This window comes from Apis mellifera, linkage group LG15 (assembly GCF_003254395.2).
Source record: "Apis mellifera strain DH4 linkage group LG15, Amel_HAv3.1, whole genome shotgun sequence".
NCBI lineage: Eukaryota > Metazoa > Arthropoda > Insecta > Hymenoptera > Apidae > Apis > Apis mellifera.
The window spans coordinates 8,337,724-8,364,680 of record NC_037652.1 but is presented as its reverse complement, the minus strand read 5'-3'; the positions used below and the strand labels follow the sequence as shown (position 1 = coordinate 8,364,680).

General features: G+C 30.9%; 4 protein-coding genes across 11 annotated transcripts in view; 2 read left to right on the top strand and 2 right to left on the bottom strand.

Annotated features, from left to right (window-relative positions):
- Window positions 1-1,521: 1,521 nt before the first annotated feature.
- Window positions 1,522-13,418, top strand: LOC409682 (NADP-dependent malic enzyme). Of its 3 annotated transcripts, XR_409743.3 has the most exons (12): window positions 1,934-1,959; window positions 6,384-6,552; window positions 6,903-7,061; window positions 7,203-7,384; window positions 7,661-7,970; window positions 8,117-8,299; window positions 8,384-8,609; window positions 8,679-8,821; window positions 8,907-9,201; window positions 9,313-9,457; window positions 10,209-10,384; window positions 12,300-13,418. XR_409743.3 is itself a non-coding variant. In XM_006563656.3 (11 exons), exons 1-11 carry the CDS (start codon window positions 1,934-1,936, stop codon window positions 12,304-12,306), a joined length of 1,845 nt encoding a protein of 614 aa, XP_006563719.1. In that variant the 5' UTR covers window positions 1,522-1,933; the 3' UTR covers window positions 12,307-13,418. The 3 variants fall into 3 exon arrangements, 2 of the variants coding, with proteins under 2 accessions (XP_006563719.1, XP_006563718.1); XM_006563656.3 differs by lacking the exon at window positions 10,209-10,384 and having other exon boundaries at window positions 1,522-1,959; XM_006563655.3 differs by lacking the exon at window positions 12,300-13,418 and having other exon boundaries at window positions 10,209-10,551.
- A 452-nt stretch (window positions 13,419-13,870) lies between these two features.
- LOC409681 (RWD domain-containing protein 1) lies at window positions 13,871-15,216 on the bottom strand. Of its 2 annotated transcripts, none has more exons than XM_393179.7 (4): window positions 15,032-15,216; window positions 14,398-14,747; window positions 14,129-14,315; window positions 13,871-14,003 (listed from the first exon to the last, which is right to left on the bottom strand). In XM_393179.7, exons 1-4 carry the CDS (start codon window positions 15,099-15,101, stop codon window positions 13,891-13,893), a joined length of 720 nt encoding a protein of 239 aa, XP_393179.1. In that variant the 5' UTR covers window positions 15,102-15,216; the 3' UTR covers window positions 13,871-13,890. The 2 variants fall into 2 exon arrangements, with proteins under 2 accessions (XP_393179.1, XP_006563710.1); XM_006563647.3 differs by having other exon boundaries at window positions 14,192-14,315.
- LOC102655058 overlaps window positions 15,131-26,957 on the bottom strand; it is a 27,804-nt gene continuing 15,977 nt past the window's right edge. For both annotated transcript variants that reach the window (XM_026445347.1, XM_006563648.3), the window contains one exon: window positions 15,131-15,223. In XM_026445347.1, coding sequence (XP_026301132.1) covers window positions 15,149-15,223 — 75 coding nt within the window. In that variant the 3' untranslated portion in view covers window positions 15,131-15,148. The remainder of the gene's footprint in view (window positions 15,224-26,957) is intronic.
- The window catches only part of LOC409680 (tubby-related protein 4), a 41,264-nt gene continuing 31,108 nt past the window's right edge, over window positions 16,802-26,957 (top strand). For all 4 annotated transcript variants that reach the window (XM_006563649.3, XM_006563651.3, XM_003250254.4 and 1 more), the window contains exon 1: window positions 16,802-17,590. In XM_006563649.3, the coding sequence (XP_006563712.2) occupies window positions 17,495-17,590 (96 nt within the window). In that variant the 5' untranslated portion in view covers window positions 16,802-17,494. The remainder of the gene's footprint in view (window positions 17,591-26,957) is intronic.

Here is a 26,957-nt window from a genome sequence, read left to right as displayed (position 1 = left end):
CGTACTCTTTTCACATTCTTGATACAATGATTCTTGATACAAGACTGACACCTGATTCTGATTCGTCTAACCTCGCCTCTAATTGGGCCTCAAAAGCCCAATTCTAATTGGCTGAAGCGGCACAGTTATTATTCATTTTAACTGCGCGAAAATTGAAATATAATATAATATATTTTAACTATTAATTTGTATATTAAAATTTTATAAAAAAATATTAATTAATAAAAAACATAATAAAAATAAATTTTTATAATTAATATATAAAACGATACAAAAAATATAACAATTATTCAAATTAAAAAGATCAAAACATAAAATTTAACCATTTAAAATAAAAATTAAGAGTATAATGTAAAAAAAGAGTCAGTCAAAATGTATTTAAATTAAAAAATATTGAAACATAATAAATTTTAAATAAATATTAAATATTAAATAAAATAAATTTTTATATAAATTTGTTATATTGGCTCAAATTTATTACTCTTATATAATACACATAAATTATTTCAATATAATACATCATTTATAATAAAAAATTAAAACCAAATATAATAGAAATAAATTTATATCTAAATGAAATATCGAAATCTAGATTATTATGTATAGACCTTATAAATAGTTTGACATTGCTTTTTAATATTATCGAAAATGAAAATTTTTTTTTAATATAATGTTTCTATTATAAATTTTTCAATAAAATTTTATTCAATATTGGAAAACGATTCTAATTATGAAAAAGTATTATCGTATCTATTTTATAGTTCGTCTGTATTGATTATTAATTTCTGCTCTATCTTATCCTATTATTAAAGAAGATAACTTTGACATTCGAGAGATAGCGCTAATGATCATTTTTTATTCTACCTTATCCTATCTTGAAAATATATTTTTGATACCCAAGAGGTGGCGCTCAATGACAATTCTTCTTATCTCTGTCCTTTTCTAACTACTTGCTCTCCTTGAATATTGAGTTTCGTTTGCGACACTCTGGAGATGGCGCTGATTTCAAAATTTTTACGCTACTTCTATCCTTCTCTCGTTAATTTATTTTCCTCGTTTATTCTGTAAAACGCGCTAAAAGATAGTTCCTACATCTGATTTATTGTCTTTTTCATCTAATCTATTAATTAGAAATCTTAACAAAGTCCCATTAAATAATAAAGAGAAAGAAGAATTAAAAAAAAAATGATTAACATTATATAATACTTAAAAATAAAAATTTAAATTGTTTAATTTTCGTCAAATAAATAGTTAACAAATAATATTTCTTTCTTTAAAATTCACTTTCAAAGATAGAAATTAAGTAATTCAAATATACGTAATTATAAATATAATAACAATCATATTAAATTGATTGATTTACAATTTTATAAAGTTCTCTTTTAAATTCTCTTTATACGATTGGAAGTTAATTGATTCAATACATAAAAAAGATTAACTCTCTCAGCTTTTAGCACCGCAACATTCCGATATGTTATCAGGGAACATATAAACGAGTCCCTGGTCGGGAGAATTCGGCTATTCCCGCGAGTGGTTCATCGGACACAGGCACAGCGTTTCCTCACATCCATTCACTCACACTCGATCGCTCGTACAGCTAACATCTGACACAGTGCAGGAACAAACACAAGGTTGGCAAGGAAGAGAAATACGCGATCAACGCGTATATACAAATACAAGTTTAATGTATGAATCGCGCGCGTGTGCAGTACGGTGTATTGTGTAAAGGAGAATTAGTTGTGCGTATGCGTAACCGGCTATATGGACGAACTTGAAGTCGAAAGAGAAAAAGGTGTGCGAGAGTAGACAGAGCGGCGGCGGCGAGCGCGGGTAAACGGGTCAGCATTGGTAAGCACGATTAGCCAAAAACGCGCAGTCGCGCGTTGATCCTGTTGGGTGGGAGGCGATCAGCTGTAAGCACGCGAGGAGCGAGATGTTCGTCCTGCAGAGGTCTATATTGTGAGTACTAGAAAATTTTTATACAAACCACATATACAAAGCAACGATTTGTGATTAAAGACATACTGGCTTTTACTGCACGAGCAGAGCACGCACGTGTGCCGGTTCAGATTGTCGAGAGAGGCGGACAGAGCCAGCGAAATACGCGAGAAGGGCCGTTGTAACCTAGCTTCTGCCGCAATGCAGTGCTGAAAATAGGAACGCGCTTGAGAATCCGTCGATCGATACGAGGCCACGTTACCGTGTTCTGTGAGCCAGTGCCAAACGAAATCATATCGTGCTCACATTTACATAAATTTTAAAATTTTTCCTATTTCACGTTGCTCTTTCTATCTATCTTTTCGTTCTTTTCCCGCATATCCTTCATTCTATAGTATTCAGTTTCCATTACAGTTCTTACAGGTATCATGCGATGTCTGTAAGGACTAGTATATTTCATCCCCTCTACTTTATCCTGTTTCGTCCTTTCTTTTTCTCAGAGCGTCGACCCGTAGACGTGCTGACTCACAAACAGTTATTCAGAAAAAAATTCGGAGAAAAGAAAAGTCGCTTTCAATGAAAATTATTATTTGTATTTCTAAACATAATATTTACGCTTATTTCGTATATATTTTAAACACTATATGTAAATGAATTACATACTTTTTACCATGAAATATATTTCGTCCATTTGATTCCCTTTGGCGCACCTGTCGTTTTAACGAAGTTTTCGATCGATCGTAGCACGTGTGGAGATATACGTTCTGAAATTGATTGTATTATTAGTTATATTTATTTTCCCTCGAATAAATATACGGGTTGCATTGCTTTGTTTTTATATCTCATAAATATCTGGCATTTTTCAAGAATTGTTGGAATATTTTGTTTTCGCGAAAATGCAGTGACAAATGTCGAGTTGAACGCCCTCGTATTTCGCTTTTGTGACTCGATCAATCTTTCGTCCGTATTTATTGATTTTTATTATATCTAAATAAAAATATTCAAAAAATAAAAACAAATATATATTATTATTTGTTTACAAAATATATACAAAAAAATAATTATTGTTCGATAATTCAGTATTTTTTCTTCTATATATAAATATAAAATTATAATTATATATAAAATTACTTTACTTCGCATATTTTATTATGAATGAAGGAAAAAAAAAAATACTAGAATTATTGTTATCATTCTAATTTGAAGCATAATGTTCGAATGTAATCGAATTTATTTTATTTTTTCGAAATTATTTTAAGTCTGTATTTTGCTTCGTTGCTTAATATATTATTTTTCCACTAAAAAAAAAAAAAAAAAGACTTCATATACGTGAATTACCTTTAAGTAATTCAAGGTTAAACAGATCAGGAGGAGTTTAAATAGACGTGAAGAGTAAACTTCGAAGGTGATCTATAAATACAAAATAACAATTTTTGTTTTCGTTTTTTACATGCATGTTAAATATTTTATTTTTGAATACTAATAATTTCTAAACAACATAATATAAATGTCTATAAAATAAGATGAATAAAATTTAATTTATTTATAAGTTTCAAAAATAAAAATTTATGTACAAATTTTCTCATCGAGAAATTATTCATTTTTGTTATTATTATATAAAGAAGACGTATACCTGTAATTTCAAAGAAAATCTAATAAATAATCCATACTCTCTTTCCTACTTATATACTTTGATTCCTATTAATATTAAAATTTTAAATATTTTGCTTTACATTTATAAATAAAGTTTTATATACAAAATTGTATAGAAGAATTTTTTTACTATGATTACTATATAGTCTACGTTATTATATAGCGTTATCTAAAATCTATAAAAGTTGCGACAGTTATCATATTTAGATTATATCATTCTATACCGACAATGCTATATTGGTACTTTACGTAATACATTAAATCGACTATCTTATATAAGATATCTATACAATAGTTTTGAGAGAATGCAGTTTATTTTTGGATATTTTTTTGGATAAAATTTATTTAAATTAAATTGAATTAAAATTTACTTGAATTATTGATAAAAAAATAATAAAAATACGAACATTTACATTATAAATAATTTACTATATCCGTTTCATAGTTACTTTTCAAAAAGACAAAAGAAAATATTCGGTATTTTAAACCGTGAAATTTATCTCTTAACGCAGAATATTAACATTATCTCGATAATTTCGATTCGTTTATTTATTTTTTTAAAATAACATTTTTTAACAACTCTATATTTATATATTCACAATTGAAAATTTGTACAATTATCATTCCTTTGTTAAATTTAACAAATGTGAAATGTATTTGATCTTAATTCGTACAAAATTTATAGAAATAATTTACTTCGTATCCGTAAATCGCATTATACGTGTACGTCCAATTATTTGTGCAAAGCGTGCAACATAATTATAACGTTTCGCGAATAATTATTATTCGTATCGATTTTAAAACGAAGAACAGTCTTTTTACAAACACTGTTGTACTTCCGGAAAGTGACGTCACTACTGTCACGTAGTACTGCACCCAGTTGATGACGAGGAAACCGTAATGATCAAGGCCATCAGTGACTGCGAGTAGAACTGATGCCGTAAATGAATTGCATTAAGAAGAGAATTTTTCGTTTGAAGAGAACAACAAGATATACGTTACGTTTCTTGTGAAAAATTATTTTACATTATACTTAATACTTAAGATAAATTTATAAATTATTGAAACTGAGGATATTATTTTCTTAAAAAAAAAAAAAAAAAAACACGAGGATAAATTTTTTCAATTAACACCAGTCAGTTAGAAATAATAATAGATTTTCTCTCAGGGCATCGTCGCCTGTACCAAAATATTTTCCATACTTATTTCTTTAAATTTGGCCAAACGCCATTGAAATAATAATAGATCAACCTGTTCCCTTTGCAGAATAATTTTGCTACGCCTACAAATACTTTTGAAGATATCCGTTAGATTGATACGCGTATATTTCACATGTGAAATGGATTATTGGACATTAAGATTATTGATTATCAAGAAACGCTCAAGCATCTTGATTTTTATCTCTATCTGTGATCGATTACGTTCGATTCCACAGTTTGGTTCATAACCAGTTTAAACCGATAAGATTTTATTGCAAAACAGACTTATTATCTCGTGACTCATAGTTAAATGACAAATTCAAGTATCACAATTAAATGGATTCGATTATCTCTCTCTCTGAAATACTATTCGTATATCGACACGAATTTAAATTATTTATATACCGATCGATCAGAAAATCATTCTCAAATTTTTAAACTTCATTCGTGCAAAGCATATTTCGACAATTATTAAGGAAGAAACTTGTCTTGAATTTTCTACGATTGAAGATTATAATAAATTTTCCTTATTGTTTTCGCAACATAAGCTTTTACAATATCGTAGAAATATTTGTCCTTAGATCACCGGAAGCACGAAAAGATTATTATTATTGCGGTGAAGAACTACTACTACGAAGAACTGTTACGAACACCTTCAATATATACTTCATATATTCTAACGAATATATCATCAAATGTCAGGGTATCACGTTATCGACATTCTATTCGATTTCTCTAGTAACGCAACGCTTTCAACGCGCGTCCTTAATCGATAAAAAAAACACTTCACTTTGACATTCTCAAGTTCTTCATATCTATTTTGATTTGCGAGAAAAGTGAAGAACACTGTTGCGTATTATTTAAAAAGAAAATGCCGGGATATCGATTATCACAAACATCGAATATTTTTTAGAGACGAAGAAGGAATTGAATCCCGTCACTTGTTGATTTATATCACACTTTGGCGTGTGATAAAATATTTTGGCAACCCAACTCGTCCTCCTCGCCTCGTTCCTCCTCCTCGCATCGATCTCTCAGCCGGCCGGCGATCGCAACAAGTGTTTTATCGTGAGAAAACACGCGTCGTCGATAAAGTTACACGGATGCTAATCGGGAATTTCCTGAATGACGTTAATCCGTCATACATCGAGGCAATTTTAACACGCTTGTTTTCTCACACGCATCGTTAAACTTCCCTCTAAATGATTCATTTCGATGTTAATTGCTACACATTTCAAAGTTAAAAGTTCATAAATGGATGTTTTAATATCCGTCCCCATTCTCATTGAAACGCAAAACTTGATAAAATATACTTTGACAATAATAACAATAACTTGACGATAATATTTCATATTTTTGTTGTAATTATATTCGTTGAAAAGAGATAAAAGAAAATTTGTTCAAAAAATATCGAGTATTATCGGATTAATTGTAGATATCTGGTTATCGGTTTATTCTTTTATTTTTTCTTTTTTTGAGAAATAATTCTGAAAATCAAGTTCCATTCTTTTATCGCTTTTTTTTGTCTTTAATTCTGACGAACGAAGAGCGGAATTTAATTATTTAATTTTCTTTCACAAATGTGTGCGACAGATCGCCCAGCAGCAGAAGTTGTACAGGATCATGGGCGCGTATGCTTCCTCCTACGCATCCTGCTGTAAAGGATATTCAACAAAAAGAGATTCACGAAGTGTCCGGCGATGTCATACCTATCAATATGGTGAAAGGTATCGGTCATTTAAGGGATCCACGACTCAATAAGGTATTTGAAAAAAAAAAAGTATCTTTTTTACGAATTAAGAGTGGAAGAAAAATTTTGTTTGTTTCACGATAGATGTTACATTTAATGTTACAGTAAATTACGTTAAAATATAACTTTATTCTTGAATTCTTATCTGCCGACTTTTTATTTACCTTGTTACAACTACTGTTCTCTCAAAATTAATTTATTTTTTTTTATCTCTCGTTCTTTCCAAATAAAATCTGAATAATATTATTATCTTTCCTAATGTAAATAAGTAACGCGACATTATTTTTCTTTGTGAAAATATTAAATATTAAAAATATATTTAAAGGATCAATACATCACCTCATTATAATTATCTTCTATAGGGTTTGGCATTTACTTTGAAAGAAAGAATATCTTTGGGTATACATGGTTTACAGCCTCCAAGATTCAAAACTCAGGAAGAACAATTGGCTCTGTGCAAAGCTTCAGTTATGAAGTACACAGAGGATTTAAACCGTTATCTTTATCTCGTAGAACTGCAGGTAGAATAAAAAAGAATTCTAAAAAAAAATAATAATAATAATAATATATATATAAAAACACGCAATTGAAATTGTAAGTAATAAGGCATACTAAAAGTTTCCCTGATTATTTTACATCATTTCTCCTCATATATTTCGTAGGAGAGAAACGAGAGATTATTTTTCCGTCTGTTGAGCGAGAACATCGAACAAATGATGCCAATTGTTTACACACCTACCGTTGGACTAGCCTGTCAAAAGTTTGGCGTTATCTATCGAAGACCCCGTGGATTATTCATTACTATATACGACAAAGGTCACATTTATGAAATCTTGAACAACTGGTTCGTATCTAACTTGCTGTAAAAAATATATCTTTGATATCTTGTTCCTCGATTAAAATTCAAAGTTCAAAAGTGTATATATATATTATACATATGATAAGATAAATTAATTTCGAAATATTCTAATTTCATTCATAAAAAAGTAGAATGACTTGTCGTGTAAAAGAAATAGATAAACAGAGATATATATATGTGTGTCTTTGTTATTGAAAAATAATACATGTATATATACAAGAATTTTGAAATTTATTATACTTAAAATTTTGTTCACGCTAGGCCCGAGCAAGCAGTTCGAGCGATTTGCGTGACGGATGGAGAAAGAATTCTCGGGCTGGGTGATCTTGGAGCTTGTGGGATGGGAATCCCAGTGGGGAAATTGGCCCTTTACACGGCTCTGGCCGGCATAAAACCGCACCAATGCCTACCAATTACGATCGATGTTGGGACAAACAATGAACAATTGAGAAACGATCCTCATTACATCGGGCTTAACAAGCCCAGGAGTCATGGGGCCGAATACGATGAATTGATCGATGAATTTATGGCCGCTTGCGTGAAAAAGTATGGTCAAAATGTTCTCATCCAAGTACGTTTCTTCATTCTACGTTTTCCTCGATTCACTCGATTCGACTTTTCTCATTTTGTTGTACAATATATTTTACTGTATAATATATCTCTATACTTGCTATACTTATACTGCATCATGTGTGTGTGTGCAAACGTGTTTTACAGTTCGAAGATTTTGGCAATCACAACGCTTTCCGTTTCTTGGATAAATATCGTGATAAATATTGCACGTTTAACGACGATATACAAGGTACTGCTGCGGTCGCGGTTGCTGGAATTCTAGCATCGAAAAGAATAACTAAGAAAAGAATATCCGAAAACAAGTTCGTATTTTTAGGCGCCGGCGAGGTATCATAAGTTACTATTTTTCCAACCCCCCCCCCTTCGTTTCCATATCATTGTCTCTGAAATTCGTTTTGTCGCTCGATCCAGGCAGCTATCGGGATAGCCAATCTTTGCGTGAAGGCGATGGAAGTGGACGGTTGCAGCACTCAGCAAGCGCGCGACAATATTTGGATGATGGATATCGATGGACTGCTGGTTAAAGATCGGCCGGAAGGCAACCTCGAAGGTCACAAGATCTGGTACGCGAAAAAGTACAAAGTGATGAAATCGTTGTTCGAGGTGGTAAAGGAAATAAAACCGTCCGTTTTGATCGGTGAGTGGATCAATATTATATCGTTTAACTTCTCTCTCTTCACATAGTGAAATTATCGTATTTTCGTAGGCGCGTCGGCGGCAGCGGGAGCATTCACCACCGACGTTCTAAAGGAGATGGCCAGAAACAACGAGAGACCTTTAATTTTCGCGTTGAGCAATCCGACAAGCAAAGCGGAATGCACGGCTCAACAAGCGTACGATCACACGAATGTAAAAAAAGTGTTATCGATGTAATAATCGTCGATCGATGCGCAATCGAAGGCTAATTTAATAATCCCGCCGATGATACTTGCAGGGGAAATGTATATTTTCGTCCGGTTCGCCGTTCGGCGACGTGCATTACGGAGGGAAAATTTACAAGCCCGGCCAGGGGAACAACGCGTACATTTTCCCTGGGATCGCGTTGGGCGTGATCGCCACTGGCTGCCACCACATCACCGAGGATCTGTTCCTTATTTCAGCTCAGGCTGTCGCCGATCACGTGAAAGACGAACATCTCGAAGTTGGTAGCGTTTATCCGCCGTTAGGCACCATTCGCGAATGTTCCATTGATATCGCCGTTCGAATCGCCGAATATGCTTACGCTAAGAGTGAGTGATTTAAGAGGATTTGATTTCAATTCGTGACAAATTTTTTTTGTAATTTAACACGTTATATATATATGTATATACATACGTTCAATATATTTTATTTTTCAAAAGGTGGGTTGGCAAGTGAATATCCAGAGCCCAAGGACAAACGGCAATTTATTGTAAGTAAAATGTACGATGCGAACTACGACAGTCCACTGCCAAACGTTTATGACTGGCCAGGAGACTATGCCAAACCTCGTGTTTTGCCAGATAAGTAAGTATTATTTTTCTCCTATTTTTTTTTTCTAAAAATAAATAATTCTTTTTATTTTGTTAATACACTTTAGAGATTTATTAGAGAAAAAAAAGTTAGCAATAACTCATAGAACTAATTTAGAAATAAAAGAGAAGGAATATATATTGTAGATTGAATTAATAGAGTGAATTTAGAGGAAAGAAATGATAAAAAAGAATTTAGCTTAGAAATAAAGAAAATTATCGAATCGATATTGTGATAATAGATAGGTAGTTAAATAGGGAACTTCATGAACACATTGACACGCATGTGGCTTGTTAATTAAACTGTAGTAACGCTGTTGTAATCTTGTCTAGCAATTCTATCAGTATCCTATTCTATCTTGTAAAAATCTTGCTTCATTTATTTGAGAGCATTGCTTGGTACATAATATAATAACGATTGCTTTTTTTTTCTTAGAAAAATATATACCTCATAGTTGTAATTAAACAATGCAATTAATAATGAATGCTTGAAATTAGTATATGTATATACATATATTTATATTTTTTATTTTTATATCTTTTGCAAAGCAAAACTATAGAATGTTGATTTAAAAATAGAAAAGAAAAAGGAAATAAAACGTACTTTCTTCGCTGTGGTAATAATTGCTTATGATAAAAATTGTAATTTTATTTTCTTATTTTTTTCTTAATATTGTCAGCTTGTTGCTCGTCAGTGACTGATCTTCTCAGGTGCAGGCCGCTGAAGCTTAATTAATTTTTTTCAGAGACACTGTCGAAATCCGCCACGATTTAAAACATCTGTAGCGGATTTCATCGAATGGGATATTCAGAGGCTATTACTATTATCGATAAAAAATATCGCTATGTTCTGCATTGAAACTATAATAAGGTCGTGGACAGAAAATACAGGCAACGGTGTGATTATAAAACAATTTTAGCTGTAAGAACTGTTACTCTTTCAGTAACTAATGCCAGTACTTTTACGACTATAACTTGCACGAAGTGTGTTAAAAAGCACGAGAAAAAGAAAAAAAAAAAAAAAGAAAAAAAGAAAAAAAACAATGACATAGTGCTATTATTACAGCATCGAATGTCTCAGTAAGCTAACATTGCAGTATTTTAATGTCCTCCTTCATCCCATATACAGTATTAGGATATTGCTAGTTTATTGTTCAAAAAAATCGTGAATAGGTATTAAGCACTGAAAGTATTTAAAGAAAGTTTTTACGATATTGTTGTTTCAATTTTATTGTCCTACGATTATGTTACGTAGAAACAAAAGAAAGAGAAAAAAATTATTAATAATTACTTCATCCATTGAGAATCAATCCTATTTTAGTTCATTTATGATTTTACGTTACATACATAATATATATACATAGTATATAAATTATATACATAATTGAATAAAACTTAAGTATATTTGTATAGTGAAATTTTTCTATCTTCTAAAAAAAAGTGAAAAATTTCACGAATACAAAAGTATATATGCATAAATTTAAATGGAAATTTTCTTCTTCCTTTATTTTTTTTTTTTTTTTTTTTTTTCCTCTCAAAAATATTATTCCATCGGATAATATTATATATATATTTCTGACATTGTATCATATGTTTAAGAATGCCTGATTTTTCCTTTACGGATGATGTCCAAAAATTCCCATGAGCTTACCTACCCCTAACAAATCATCATCATCATCCATATGAATTGAAGATACGTTTGGTCCAAAGATGAATGAATACTTCATGCACGCTTTAGAGTTATTGAATTTTTAGTTTGCTATATTTTATATATCTATATACACACTATTATCAATGCAAATAAAAAAATATTAATAAATATTAATGAAATATCTTTATATGAAGAAGAGACAAAACTACAATGAAGTTATATATATATATATACACAAAATAATTATTTGTGACTTGTAATACAACACATTTAATCGTTGCAATTGATAATTTTCGAAACAATAAACAAATCGATTTATTTTATGTTTATGCTCAAATATATTTGTCGGATAAGCGAATAATATTTTACATTATATGAAAATATAATAAAAGTTGAAAAACCATCGATTGATATTTCCGAAATAATCAGAAATTAATCTTGATTATTGAGTATCAATAATGTCGATATATGTAAAAATTATTTTGAACGAACTGAATGAACGAACTATGCGTGAAATATTTCGATACTTGAACACACATTGTACATTCAATTACAACAAGTTTGTTCCTGAAAATATTTTCGCTGTTTATATTTTCCGGACGAATCATTGTATAAAAGCAATTCTATTACGAATCAAACGATACAATACCTATTTTTCTCCACGTATCAAAGAAAAAAAACCTATTTTTCGTGAAGAGAAACACTGTGACTTTCGCTTCTATGTATAAATATTAATATACATATTTCAGTCTAAATTTATACACACTTATATACACACTTTGACAAATTTCACATGCTATGCAATTTCGAAAAGAAAAAAGAAAAAAACATATTCACGTATAAAATGTGTTTATTATGTGTCATATATAACGTATAATTAATTGTTAGATTAGTTAAAAATTCCGGTTATTAAGTCGGATATTATGCATAAGAATGTTTTTGCTGCTATGAATTTGATTGTTTACTTTTAGAATATGGCTAAGTTTAGCCAAGCGACAAAAGCGACAATGTTAAGTAACGTAATACGTTGGAACAGCGATTAAAAAAGATTATCTACGCTCTTACTGATCTGATTTTATACGAATAGATACGTTGAACGCATTGGTCGCTTGGTTAATCAAAAAAAAAAAAAAAATGTTAGCAAAGTATTATTATACCATTACTAACCGTATTCTTCTCCCAACAGATTATGACGTGTTGGCGACTCGAAAGACGAGACGACTGCTCTGACATATATACAGTCATTTTAAATTAAAAATCAATCAATTTCAAACAGAAATATGACTTGAAATATGGTTATAGTCCTCTAATCTTTTAAACTTCTTTGATTCTGAATATCATCAGAAAATCGAATTTTTTAATTCGTACTTTTCCCGCGTATCACATATTTGTACGTACTTATTTATTATTAATTTAAAAAAAACTGCAATTATATTTTTTACGACTGTTCACTAATTTCAAATCCATTAATCTCTAGTGTATTTATTTTATTTTTTTTGTATTTCTTTTATCTCTCTATTTGTATTTAAATTGAACAATTATGTTCGTAAATCAAAAAGTATTATAATATTGTGATACTTTTTTTTTTTTTAATCATTAGAAGAAATTAGTGAATAGTTCATTGCTTGTAGAAATTATGTCACATATATATATATATATTGATAATATTATCATATATACGTATATTAATTTTTTTAAAGTTATAATAACTATAATAACTTTCTTTTCAAAACGTATAATATTGAATAAACGTGTGGAATTTAGCGATATATATTATATTTAAAAAAAAAAAAAGCGATTATTATATATAATCATCAAAAGTATATAAATTTCATAACACGAAGATGTCCCGTTAGGTGTTGTAATATGTAAGGCCACATAAGTTGTCACCGTTTCTTCGATTTTATATTTGCCTTTAATAAGCAATTAATATGATTAGAAAAAACAGGACAACTTTGTAAAATCCGTATTTTTTGTACTGTATTGTAATTGTCACTGTTAAGTTAAGTAAATATGAAACTGAAAATTTTGTCAAAAGGTTCCTATATGTTACGTGAAATAGAAACTTTGATGATAACGTCGATTTGATTATTACTGCCACATCACAAATATAATTACCTCATTTATAAATTATTCTTATGAATTACACCATATATGTGTGTGTGTATATATACATATATTTGGAACAAGAAAAACAAATTTAAATTAGCCGAGTATAGCTGTTCTCTCGTTACAATTTGTTATTAAACGTGTATATTATATACTAAATGAATACATGAATAAATGTTAAAACATGATCCGTTAATGCGCTTTTATTTCATTATGTTTCTGCTTCTCTGTTGTGATTTAGACGAAATTTTCTTTTTTTTTTTTTTTTTTTTTTTAAGATTAAAACTAAACTTAAGATTAAACTAACAAAAAAAAAACTAAATTTCGATTTATTAAAGCAAAAAATTTATTATGAAAAAGATTCAATTATGTACATAATTATATAAAATTATCTTCGTTATTAAATATATCTTTTTTTTTTTTCGCTCGTACATGTATAAAATTTATCTGCATGACAGATGTAATATAATATTTTATTCATATAAAATGCACTAATGAATTTTAATAAATTCACTTTACACTGGCACATTTTGTTTATATCAATCTGTTTAAATTCTAGTATTTTTTAAATAAACTTTTTTAAATATTAATTTTATATATAAATATTCAGTAAATAGGAGTTTTGAAATTATCTTATAAATAAGAGAATAAAATTTTAGTAGATTTATTTAGGCACTATCATCAGAAACATTTGGTTCATAATCAGCATCATCGTCGTCCTCATCTTCTAAATCTAAATCATCTAAATTTTGAAATAAACTTTCGTCTACTTTAACGGAATCTGAAAAAAAAAAAAAATCAATATTATATTTCCTTTGAATATTTTCAATGCCTTAATTTGAATTAAATATCATTAAATAAATAAATAAATATCAATAAATTTTCAAAATATTTGAAAATAGTAACCATCATCTAAGAATTTCAAATCCGATTGATCTAACGTCTTATCTGTCATGAACAATTCTCTACCAGTTAATTTTTTTCCTTCGCGTTCAGCTATTTCTCTTCTTTTCGTATATCCCATTTCTTCATCAAATTTTTCTTTCCAACATAAAAATGTTTCAACCGTAACTCGTGTACCCTCAAACTTTCTCTAAAACGATATAGAAATATTTTAAATAAAAGCAACGATAAAATAATCTTTATTTTTAAATTTTTATAATATAATATCTTACTCTTTCCGCTTCTTCTTCTTCTCTAAGTTTTTGGGCTTCACATTCTTCCCGGTTTAATTTAATTTTATCCCATTGTACGTTAAGCCATTCTTGAGCAGCACTAACTAAAGTAAATACCATAACCATTCCAAGATTTTCACTCATTTGTTCTATTAAATGTTTTTTCAATTTTTCACTACTTTCTTCCTCGAAGTTTTCAGGTTCTTCAATTGATATTAAGAGTGGTTCATCTGGATATTTTTCAGTATATGTAAATTGTAAACAACAACTGAGACCATTTTCAGTACCCGATTCATATTCCTCAGTTTTAATTGGTATGGAAAATGTATAAAATGGTTCTGTTGCTAAAACTAATAGAAAAATTTATTTATAAAAATTTAATAATTAAAATTATTAAAATATTATTTAAAATATTATTAAAATATTAGTAATAAATATATAAATATAAATAACATAAATAATAAAAATAATAAAATGTTATTTAGTATAAGATATATATTTATCATTATGTTTTATTTTTAAATCAATATGATAGACAAAAAATAATTTTAAAAAAAACTTGTAATTTGTGAAATAATAATATGTTTTATGATATAAAAACAAATTTATAGGTTAATAGCCAATGCATGCATACCTTCCAATTCTCCACAATAAATTGACTCCAAAGCTTCGATCTCGTTGAGTTGTTCGTCTTTATAATCCATGATGATTAAAATAAAATTAAATATTAAAAATATTTTATATTATTCACTTAATTCAACACTTGCTTTAAGTTGCAAGAAGAGCACACCATAACAGCAACACCAGAAATGAACGGCGTCCCTACCTGAAACAGTATTTATAGGTAAATGAAGGGTAAAGGAAGGGTAAGGGAAGGGTAAATGAAGCGTTCAGCAAATCATTAAATTTTTACCTTCTCTAGTAATTTGAAAATTTTTAAATGAATTTTACAATTTTAAACATTAATTTATTATGTGTCATTATATATATGTGTCATATATATTACAGATTTTCAAATATTTTACGATAAAAAATTCGTGTAATATTAAAAATTTATTTATAAATTTCTATATAAAAATTTATTTATAAATTTGTTTTATATAAAATCTATAAAAAAACAAAACATTTTCTTTTAAATTATATAATAATAAATATTTACATTATATATTTTATCTAATCTTATTAGTAAATAATAATTTCATATTAAAAAATCATAACTATTATAAATATACATATATCATAATATTATAATATTAAAAATATTATATGTTATATAAAAAAAAATATTTCAGAAGCATAATTTTTTATTTTAATATATCAATATTTTACAATAATGATTTGTATATTTATAATAATAAAAAAAATTTCAATTGATTCAGATTAGAAGTTCAAACAATAAAATTATATAAGAAGAAATATGAATATTAAAAAACCATAAAAAGAATTGAAAAAAAAAAAATTAATATATATTTAATTTTTTACAAACTTGTAATATAATTTGTATTATTATTTGTAATATAAAATTAAATAATAATATAAAATAAAATAAAAATTTTTAATATTAAATTATTGTGAATATAAATTATAATTATATGTATTAACAAAGACATATAATAACTATCCATAGATTTAGTGCTACATAGAATATTAACTACTTGATTCAATATCTGTATATATATATATGTAAATATATAATATATAATACAAAATAAAAACAAAAAATATTTTTACATTTAAATAATAAAATAAATAATAAAATATATTTTCATCATAATTATAGATAAAAATAAAAATAGACAATTATAATTTTAAAATTGCAGAACAAACGATGAAAAAAAATATTAGATATATTTCTGGAATTTTTCTTCAAATAAAAAAAAAAATTACAATTAAAATAAGTAAAATAATTATTATATAAAATTATCTACTACTAGAAATTTTTCGTATTTTGAAATTCTTAGAATTAACTATTCTAAGTTTTTCCCCACCCCAATAGTTTCTAAGCTCCTCTAAGCCTCACTTTCTCTACCTTAATTTCTACCTGAATTTCCTTCAATACCCAAATCGTCTATTTCGATTTTTAATTCCTAGCTTATACTACGAGACCATCGAACCATCGAACCACGTCTCTCATTGAAAAAGAATCACGATCATTTTATAGACATATCAAAATCAGAATCGTACTAAGCACGAGATGCGTAAAAATCTCCGTATTTTCGAGATCAGCTAAATAAAATAAATTCATTTTGAGAAAACGACTATCGTCGGCTGTATCTATCATTTATCTATCATTTCCACGTTGTTGCACGATGTTGCTGGTAGCGCGCAAAAGCTTTTGCAGCAGATTTAACACGGGCAGAGGCCGTCAGGTGGCCAGGAAAGCAAGCAAGCGCGGAGCGCAATCAATACGCTCGCAGAACGCGGCGGTGCCTCGTGCGCGACAGCTCCGGCTGAGCTTTCAGTCGGGCGTACGAAAGCGTCGAAAGCTCATGAAAGCTCGTTTCGCTCGCGCGCGTCTTGCCGCGTTGCACCGGATCGTCGTCAAGAGGCTATAGGGTGGTGGACTTGACAGCAAGCGGCAAAATGGCGACCGCGATACGAAACAAATGACTTTTCACCAAAAGTTGATTGTGCAAGCCCCGCGTGATACGCCTAAGAGTACAGATATACATATACATTCGGATCAGGTTTGAGCGGAAAGATTCGATGAAACTGGTTGGGATGAAAACGTTGTTCATGATTGGAAGGCTCGTTCGATTGTCATCAATGCTCTATCTTTTCTCGTAGAGAAGCAATTGTCGAGATTAGAGGTAAAGAAAGTGGATGATTGAATCGAAATCGACGAATATGATCAACGTGGAGAAATTCGTTCGATGACTATTTGGCCGCGTGAAGTTGAGTTAGCTTGAATTTCCGATCATCGATCCAGGTGATCGATTAGCGTGATGAATATCGATAAAGTGGAGGACTAATGATATTAAAAGGTGGCGTGTGGTACGCTGCTTCTTAGCTATAGAGTGACGATCGCGTCGGTTTTAGCCGGCTTCGATGGCTTGACGAACCTTCGCAACAGTCAACGCGATCCATTTATGCGATCATGCATTTGTACTTCGAAAAGAATAACAATGCCAAGTGCGACTGCAACATCTTGTCGCTTAGCTGGATGGGCAAGGTGCCGGACGAGTCGCCGGAGGTACGTGATTTATTCTTTCAATATGATTCTATTGTATATTTCGTTTCGATAATAATGACAATTTTGTGAAAATAAATAAATGTAATTCAAACAGTTAAAAATTAGAAAGTAAGGAAAAGTATATTAATAACGAGATTTTTTTTTAAAAAATTGGAAAAGTATTTTTTCTTTTTTTTCTTAGTAATTCGCTTTATATATCTCGATGGGGATTATTAATAAACTTTTTATATAAGCAAATATATTCATTTTTTAAAAAATCACGTATAAAACAAAACATTTTGCTGCATCTTCAATAAGTAATTTTTTCATCGATGGCATAAGAAGACGCCTATTCAAACTATTATATCGATATTCATAACGAAAAAGCCTGTAACTACAGATGTCTACGAGTATCCATATTTCACGAAATCAATTTCACGTGGAGGCAGACCTTCGTTTTAATACGTTTATCGAGCCAATAATAATCCTAATATAACACGATAACGTTATTACATCAACGATAAATAAGAATCGGCAAATCCCATAAACGCCAAGATACGATTATTTTGTTGCCCATTTCCCACCATTTGTTTCTCGTGTGAAATTTTTAGACTGCCACTAGGTTATTCCAGTGACACGAAACGCGAGACGTAAAATGCCTCGAGAAGTGTTATTTTTTTTTTTTCTCGACGTCGTTGAAATTTTTATACTGATGAAATTTTCATAATTTATTCCTTTGACTTTATCTTCAACTTAATTGTACGATAAAATTAACATGGAAAAATTATGTGATCAAATGCGTAATTTCCGATCGAATGAAATAATTTTCGTTCCGCTTGTTTCGAAAAAGTTATAAAATTCCTTTCGTAAAATTCATCGAGATATGACGAACGAGGTATCGATTCACAAAAAACTCATCAAAGTATTCAGTTATTCACGAGTATCCATATTTCATGAAATCAATTTCGCTGTGGAGAGACAGATCTTCGTTTTAATACGTTTTTATTCGCTCGGTCGGGGCAAAAGGAATCTCGATGACAAAAAAAAGAAAAAGCGAGACTAGTAGACTATCGTCGAGGGATTAATTATCGAAGTTGCTTCGTTAGTTCGCTGTGTACAAGTCCCAGCGGAAGCTCGGCATCGCCAACGGCGCATCGTCCACATCCTTCGCGCAATATGTATTTTCAAACGAGGGAAATGAAAGACGCGCGCGTTTCGCTCGAAGCGAGAGACGTTTTTTTTACGTCGGACGACGATCCTCTCTCGATCGTTTCGCGAAAGTGGCTTTCTCTTCGATTTTCGCTTAACGATTTTTTTTTTTTTACTTTTATTAAATTTGCAACAAACAAATTCCGAAATCTCTATTTTATATAATGTATACCATTTATAAAATCCGATTAAAAATAAACAAATTCGCTTTGAAGAGATTCGGCGAAATTTTATGGACGTAAGGGAATCACGGGTGAGTTAATAATACCGGAGGAGAATTTTTGGCCACCGCATCAAAGCGCACTAAGAGAGATTGGAATTCGTTTGGGATGGAGGTGGATGCGGCACGTGGAGCACGGCTCGAGCTCCCGGTTCGAGGGCGAGAAAAATTCGAAAGGGGTGACAAAATGTACTGTATACGTGTAGCGTGGGCAAAAAATAAAGTGTCTCGAGTAGTCGAGTTCAAACCGACTTATCTTTCTCCTTCCCCTTTGTCGCTTTGTACGCGCAGGATGACGCGTGGAGAAGGAGTACTCGAAAGGAGACGCGGTTCCTATCCTAGGTAGGATCTGCGAGAACAATGAGGTGAGATTACACCGCTTTCGAAGGATTGTAAACGCTTATTGATTCTTTCATTGGCAGGGTTAACTGTTTCCCTTCGGTGTGTGTGAACGGCTCTCTTTGGCGTGTCTTTCGTGACGAAACTTTTAAACAAAATTGCTCGATAACGTAACACCGTATAACAAGATAATACGATACAATAATATCGTTTGCGTTCATTCTTTACCGATTTTCTATTTTCTCTCTTTTCAAATTATATTGACAGAGATCGGAGATAACAGAAATTGTAAAAAGATAAACATATAATAATAAAAGAAAAAATTATTCGTTCCGATAACAACTCGAGTGAATTATGACATTAAATCGTATCTGTTGATAATCTTTTCCTTTATCGTGCATTTAATAATATATTTACAAAATATAAATGTAATAAACCGAAAAAAATACATGTTTTCTTTTTCTTCGATATTTTTTACACGCTGGAAATAATATTATGTTATTTTTAAATAACAGAATTCAACTCGAAAATAATTCGAATAATTCTTTAAGAGAGAAGAAAGAGGCTAAGCAGGATTAACCCGATCGAGGGAAAGTTGGATGCACACAGCGGGACGCAATCGATCAGAATTAATTACGCTTCCTGTATTACTTGATCGACGAATTCTCTTTACCCGTCAACCGGTCCGTTTCCCAGAATTAATCGTTGATTAATTCGTTCGGCCTATTCGCGTATATATATATATATATATATATATATATATATATATATATATATATATTTATTTGAAGATATCGACCAAGAGAAAGGACTCTGTTATCGGAAAAATAATTGGGTTATCGCTGGACGATAGGATTCGATCACAGATCTCTCGGTATTTCCCGCCTTTAACTACTTGCTGACCTATATCGGTTGATAAATATCGATCCGGTCGCGACATCTGGGTCTGCGAGTCGATTTTTCATGTGTTCCCAAAGTGTGTTTGAACGCGATCGCGTTCACGACGGTTGTGGACCGTTTAAAAACCGACCGTTAAAAACGAGTATAAATTTACAATGACTCCTTTCCCTTACCCTCAGCAAGGTCGTAAAAATAAACGGTTGGCCCATTACGCCGCCGGGCGAACGCGAAATAGTCTGATCGTCCTTAGTTTATTTTGTTTAGAATTTTTCGTAGGTAAACAGTACGATGAATTATTTAATTGTGAGAAAGGAACGGGGATAAGGTAAAGAGAGAGGTATTTGGTTATTATAAAAGAGCCGTTTCTTTGGGAAAAAGTTTTGGGAAACATTGTTCCAAAGGATTTACGATTACGGTTTGTAGGATAGTTAGGCGAATACTTGCGGGAATTGTTTCCCCTGTGAATCCTTCTGATTGTGAGAATGCTAGGAGGATTTTCACACCTTCTTACCTCTTACTTTGTTAAATCTTTATTAACGCTTTCGGATATCGCTTTGTGCTTGCTTTCAATTCTAAACGAATCCTCTATCTATCGAATCAATGCTATTTTAGAATTCGTACATAATTGTTATCTATATATGAGCATACATATAATGCTTCTCGTTGTACCTAACTTTCTTTCTAGAAAATCGTATATTTATTCAAATTCTATTATGGTCAAATGGTATTCTAACGTAGATGGTACTGGTAAATCGAAAAAAACGATAATAATTTTCTGATTAATAATGTCTGTTCGTTTGAAATGTGTCGGTCGACTATCGGACAAGTCGAATATGGACACATTTAAAGCCGTTCGTTCTATTTCCACTAGCATGACGGACGCACTAAACGGAATAAGCGCGACTTTCCAGATGAAATGATGTGTACTCGAGTTTCACACTCGTCTCGCCGTGGATTGTGCTTGAATCGATACCATCATTATTGAGCACCGTTTTATCTTCGTCGCGTGCATTGTTCACGATTAAATCCAATGGCATCACTTAGACGGTACTTTTTCAAGTACTTGCCCGTATCGGCGCGTATCGAGCAAAGGAACGCATAATGAATTTTTCCTTTCACAGTAATTTTTCCAGATGAAAGATATTTTTATTACATTGGGACAAAGGTTGGCGGAATGAATATATTCCATTATGGCTTTTACCCAGAGAACTCCATAAATTACCATTTCATTTACCATTCATTTCATGATATATATATTGCATGTATTCGCCAATGATCTCGATGATAATTTTTTTTTTTTTAGACTTTCTAAAAGACACGTAGAATAAAAAATCAGCAGACGATTTTTAACGATCGACGCGATATTTATTATTTAATCGAAAGAGAAGCGCTCGCTGCAAATAATTGTTCAATTTTAGGATTAATTATATACGGATTTTTTATCAACGAGTAATAATTACCATCGGATCACAATTTCAGCAAATCTATAGTTATTACCTGCTTATAATCGCTCAATAATACACTATAAGCCGTAGTGTAATCACATTAAGACGAAATACACACACGTTGTGCATGAAGTATGAGAAAAGGAGGAAAAGGAAGAAAAGCTTTCAAGAGAATTTTGCCTCTCTTTTCCAATCTTTTTTCCGAAATTTCAAAATTCTTCTCGAACAAAGTAAATTTCCATTAATCCTTTCTGCTACCTGGATTCCCCATTTAATTCTTAACCGTTGAAAGTTGGTGGAAGGAAAATTTTACTTTCCAACGGGCGCGAAGGCGATTGATCCGCCCGTTAAGTCGATCTCTTCGTTCCGAGCTGTTGAATAATTTGGCTCTAAAAGTTACGAGCGTCGTAGCGAGTTTTCACAGGATGGAAAATGGCGGAAAAGTAGACCGGGGATAGAAAGTGGTACAGTGGATCTTTCCGGTTTTCCGGGTCAGATTTAAAGAATCGTTCAAACAAAACGATTCGATCTCCTCCATATTCGATAACGGGTGAAGGGAAAGTTCGAATTTTTACACGCTATTTTCGTATTCTCGTTCTCGACGGGGCGTAATTCGATAGGAATTTAAGAAAATTGGTTCTCGATCGCTAAATCGAAAATTTTTAGGATCCAAGCGGTTCCATTGTTCTCTCTCTCTCTCTCTCTCTCTCTCTCTCTCTCTCTCTCTCTCTCTCTCTCTCTCTCTCTCTCTGTGTGTGTGTGTGTGTGTGTGTGTGTGTGTGTGTGTGTGTGTGTGTGTGTGTGTGTGTGTGTGTGTGTGTGTGTGTCTTTCTCTCTTTCTTTCTCTTTCTCTTTCTCGCCTTCTCTCTCTCTCTCTCTCTCTCTCTCTCTCTCTCTCTCTCTCTATTGAGCCATCTTGCTTCTTTGTTTCCCCCGAGTTGGTTGCTCGGGGAACAAATTCTCTACGTTCAGCTACGTTTCTTGCAATTTTTCACGCTCGAGAAGGGTGGATATTCGATCAACAAGTCAGAAAACGCGTGCAATCTTTCTTTTTTGTATATATTTTTCGAATGTGTTTTTGAGAAGAAGATAAGTTTGAGAGCAAACTTTTGTAGAAATATTTTATATGAAACGTATTTCAATGATGTTCTTCGATAATTAAGATTTAAAATGTTTGAATTAAACGAATAATTATTGTTTATAAAGGAATGGTTTAGAATTATAATAATAGTTTATCGATTATTTCTATATGTTTGTATAAATGAATAATTCTGAAACGTGTGATTCAATTTTGAAAGATAATTTGCTTGTTCGTATAAAACGTACAATTATTTCGAAGATAATATCAAGTTGAATAAAAATAATAATAATTTCAATTGATGTATAAAAAATTAATATCCAATATCGTCGTTAGTTTTTTAATTTAATTTTCTATCCAAGGAATATCCTCGTCTATTGATCAAGAAGAATAGAAAAATATTCGATAATGGATATTGTTTTATTAATTATATACCTGTAATTATCAGTTGGAAATGTCAGCAGTTTGAAAGATTCAATTACCTTTGTGTACGGATCGAAAGCATAAAGCATTTAATAACTATCGAGCAGATCATAAATGGAATGATGAACTGAATTGCTAACAACGATGCTAGAACAGACTACCAAGATTGCCTCGTTAATTTTATCGTTTTATATACTTGTAATAAATTTATTGCGGAGTAAACTGTGCTCCGTCGAATGATAGAAATTTGAAAAAGAAAAAGAAAGATTCGAAGTGTTTTTTAAACGAGAAAAAAAAATTAATTCGTGGATAAAAAATTTTTCTCTTCGAACAGATAACAACACTCAGCCTCTCAATTTCGTTATTGTTTCTATACATTAATTAACACATGCTAACTTTTAAATCTCCAATATTATTCTTCTCATTCTCTTTATTATGCATTCTCATGATTATATTATTTCCACGTGATTTATCTCGCAATTACTATAATCTGTCTATAAACGTAATGTATCAAAGTGTACGTATGATTCATCGACGTTTAATTTTCTCGTTATCGATATTCTATAATTCTGATATATTTGCTGAAAGGTTAAACTCTATATCCAAATATATTTCAATTAATAAAAAAAAGAAGAAGAAGAAAGAAAGAAAGAAAGAGAAGAGCTGTTTCCAAATGTTATTTGAAAGGAGATCAAAAAAGTTTAGGGAGAGATTGAATTTTAAAAGTGGATGGGATCAATCGAGAGGGAAGGTTAACAGCAAGAAGAATTACACTTGTTTATCCGAAAGTACAAAATAGGAAAAGTTTCGAAGTAAGTGTTTTAAAATGGCGATACTTTGGAACAACGGGCGGAGCGGAACCGCGTTGCATATCGTAACGATCGTGTTTAGTAACCAAATTGCTTATAATTTATCCTAAGCTAAGAATTTATCGCAAAGTTACACCGGTACGAGCCCGACAAACCTACAATCGCGCTTTTCGAATAAAAAGTTTCCTACTTTTTTATTACTCCTCCACATTTTTTTTTTTTTCTGAAGAGAGGAGATTTCGAAAGGATTTAAATCGAAAAATTAATTCTCTTCACCGAGACGGGATAATATAAAAAATGAACGTCGCTTAATAATAAATTCAATTTCCTATGAGGAATAACATAGAAGAAGAATACATATTGTAAATATTCCTTCATACGTTCGAATATTTTTACTTTAGTCTTTTTCAAGTCTGGCAAATTTCTGGAAAGAAAAATTGTGCCGCGTGTAATATCTTTGCTCAAGATAAAATCAATCGCAATTCGGTTAAATTTAATTTCCTATCGTTGTTGAGGAATAGAAGAAGAGGAATACACATTGTGAATATTTCACGAATATTTATGTTTGTTTTTTAACGAATATTTTTACTTTAGTCTTTTTCAACTCTGGTGAGTTTGTCTATTAAAAAACTTAAGAAAGATTGTGCCGCGTGTAATATTTGCTCGAGATAAAATCAATCGCAATTCGGTTAAATTTAATTTCCTATCGTTGTAAATATTCCTTCACATGTTCGTTTTTTAACGAATATTTTTATTTTAGTTTTTTTCAACTCTGGTAAATTTTTGGGAAGAAACTTAAGAAAGATTGTGCCGCGTGTAATATCTTTGCTCGAGATAAAATCAATCGCAATTCAATTAAATTTAATTTCCTATCGTTGTTGAGGAATAAGAAGAGGAGTACACATTGTAAATATTCCTTCACATGTTTGTTTTTTAACGAATATTTTTACTTTAGTCTTTTTCAATTCTGGTAAATTTCTATGAAGAAACTTAAGAAAAAATTATACCGAGTGCAATATCTTTGCTCGAGATAAGATCAATCGCAATTAAATTTAATTTCCTATCGTTGTACACATTGTAAATATTCCTTCATGCGTTCGTTTTTTAACGAATATTTTTACTTTAGTCTTTTTCAATTCTGGTGAAGAAATCTAAGAAAAATTGTGCCGCGTGTAATATCTTTGCTCGAGATAAAATCAATCGCAATTCGGTTAAATTTAATTTCCTATCATTGTACACATTGTAAATATTCCTTCATGCGTTCGTTTTTTAACGAATAATTTTACTTTACTCTTTTTCAATTCTGGTAAATTTCTATGAAGAAACTTAAGAAAAAATTATATCGAGTATAATATCTTTGCTCGAGATAAAATCAATCGCAATTCGATTAAATTTAATTTCCTATCGTTGTTGAGGAATAGAAGAAGAGGAATACACATTGTAAATATTTCACGAATATTTATGTTTGTTTTTTAACGAATATTTTTACTTTAGTCTTTTTCAACTCTGGTAAATTTCTGTGAAGAAACTTAAGAAAGATTGTGCCGCGTGTAATATCTTTGCTCGAGATAAAATCAATCGCAATTCGATTAAATTTAATTTTCTATCGTTGTTGAGGAATAAGAAGAGGAATACACATTGTAAATATTCCTTCACACGTTCGAATATTTTTACTTTAGTCTTTTTCAACCTGAGTTTTTGTAAAGAAACTTAAGAAAAAATTATATGCGTGTAATATCTTTGCTCGAGACAAAATCAATTGCAATTAAATTTAATTTCCTATCATTGTTGAGGAATAGAAGAAGAGGAATACACATTATAAATATTCCTTCACGTTCGAATATTTTTACTTTAGTCTTGTTCAACTTTAATCAGTTTCTGTGAAGAAAAAAAAAATCAATTCGGTTTACTAATTTAATATTTTGAATTGGCGGCCTATCACGCGGAACCACGCGGAGGCATCGGATTTCGTAGTGTCGAATTACTTAAACATTTAAATAAATGATTCGCGGTTTCCTTCGACGGGTTAAAAGGGTCGTGATGAATATTATGAATCGTGGGAAAATGTCTTGGCAGACGATAGTTCGAAAAAAAGGAAAAAAAAAGAAAAAGAAACGAAATATACGTTGGTCTTTCTGGTAACTGGATATTCGGCAAACTAACGCCAACTTGCTCGGTTGCAGTTTATCCCGGCCATTAAAAGGGTATCGAGTATCCGATACGGTTCTCGGTAGGGAAGCAATGAGTTTCCTCGCGGATAGGAGAAGAATCTAAGGGGAGAAGAAGCTGATATGCGCGATATTGTTCGAATATAATCTCGTGGAAAATGGAGAATTTAATTTCTCTAAGCGAGAAGAGGATGAAGGAAGATGGGGAAAGAGTTTCTTCATGGGGGACATTATCGAAATTTAATAAGTGTTATAATAACCAGTGTATTGATCGAATAATTGATCGATCCGGTTGAAAAATATCGCGAGGAATATACGAGGAATAGAATCGTTGAAATTGATTTAAATTATTTGTAATTAGATTACACGCACGCTTCGATTTTGATCCCCCCTCCTTCGCGACACGTTTTAATGCTATTCGCTTTAATTAATTAATTTATTCCGTATATATAATTTGTGCATTTAATTAATTATGGAAGTTTTAAATTTATTTATTTATTTCGCGATTACATTGAAATGATTGAAATGTCAAGGAGCAAAACGTTGGTACATAATTATTTTGAGATCGTGTTCCATCGGATCGAAGTGTATCTAAGTGATTTTTTTTCCAGCGAAACAAGTTTTTTAATTAAATTTCAACTTGGGATCACGATTCGAGTAAAAAAAAAAAAAAAGTTTTGGATAAAGTTTTCAGAAAAATAATTGAACAAGTTTTGAAGCGAAAAAAAAAAATATTTATATCGTGTACGCCGTCTTATTGTTTAAAAAAATGGAAAAATGAAAAAAAAAACTTTCCT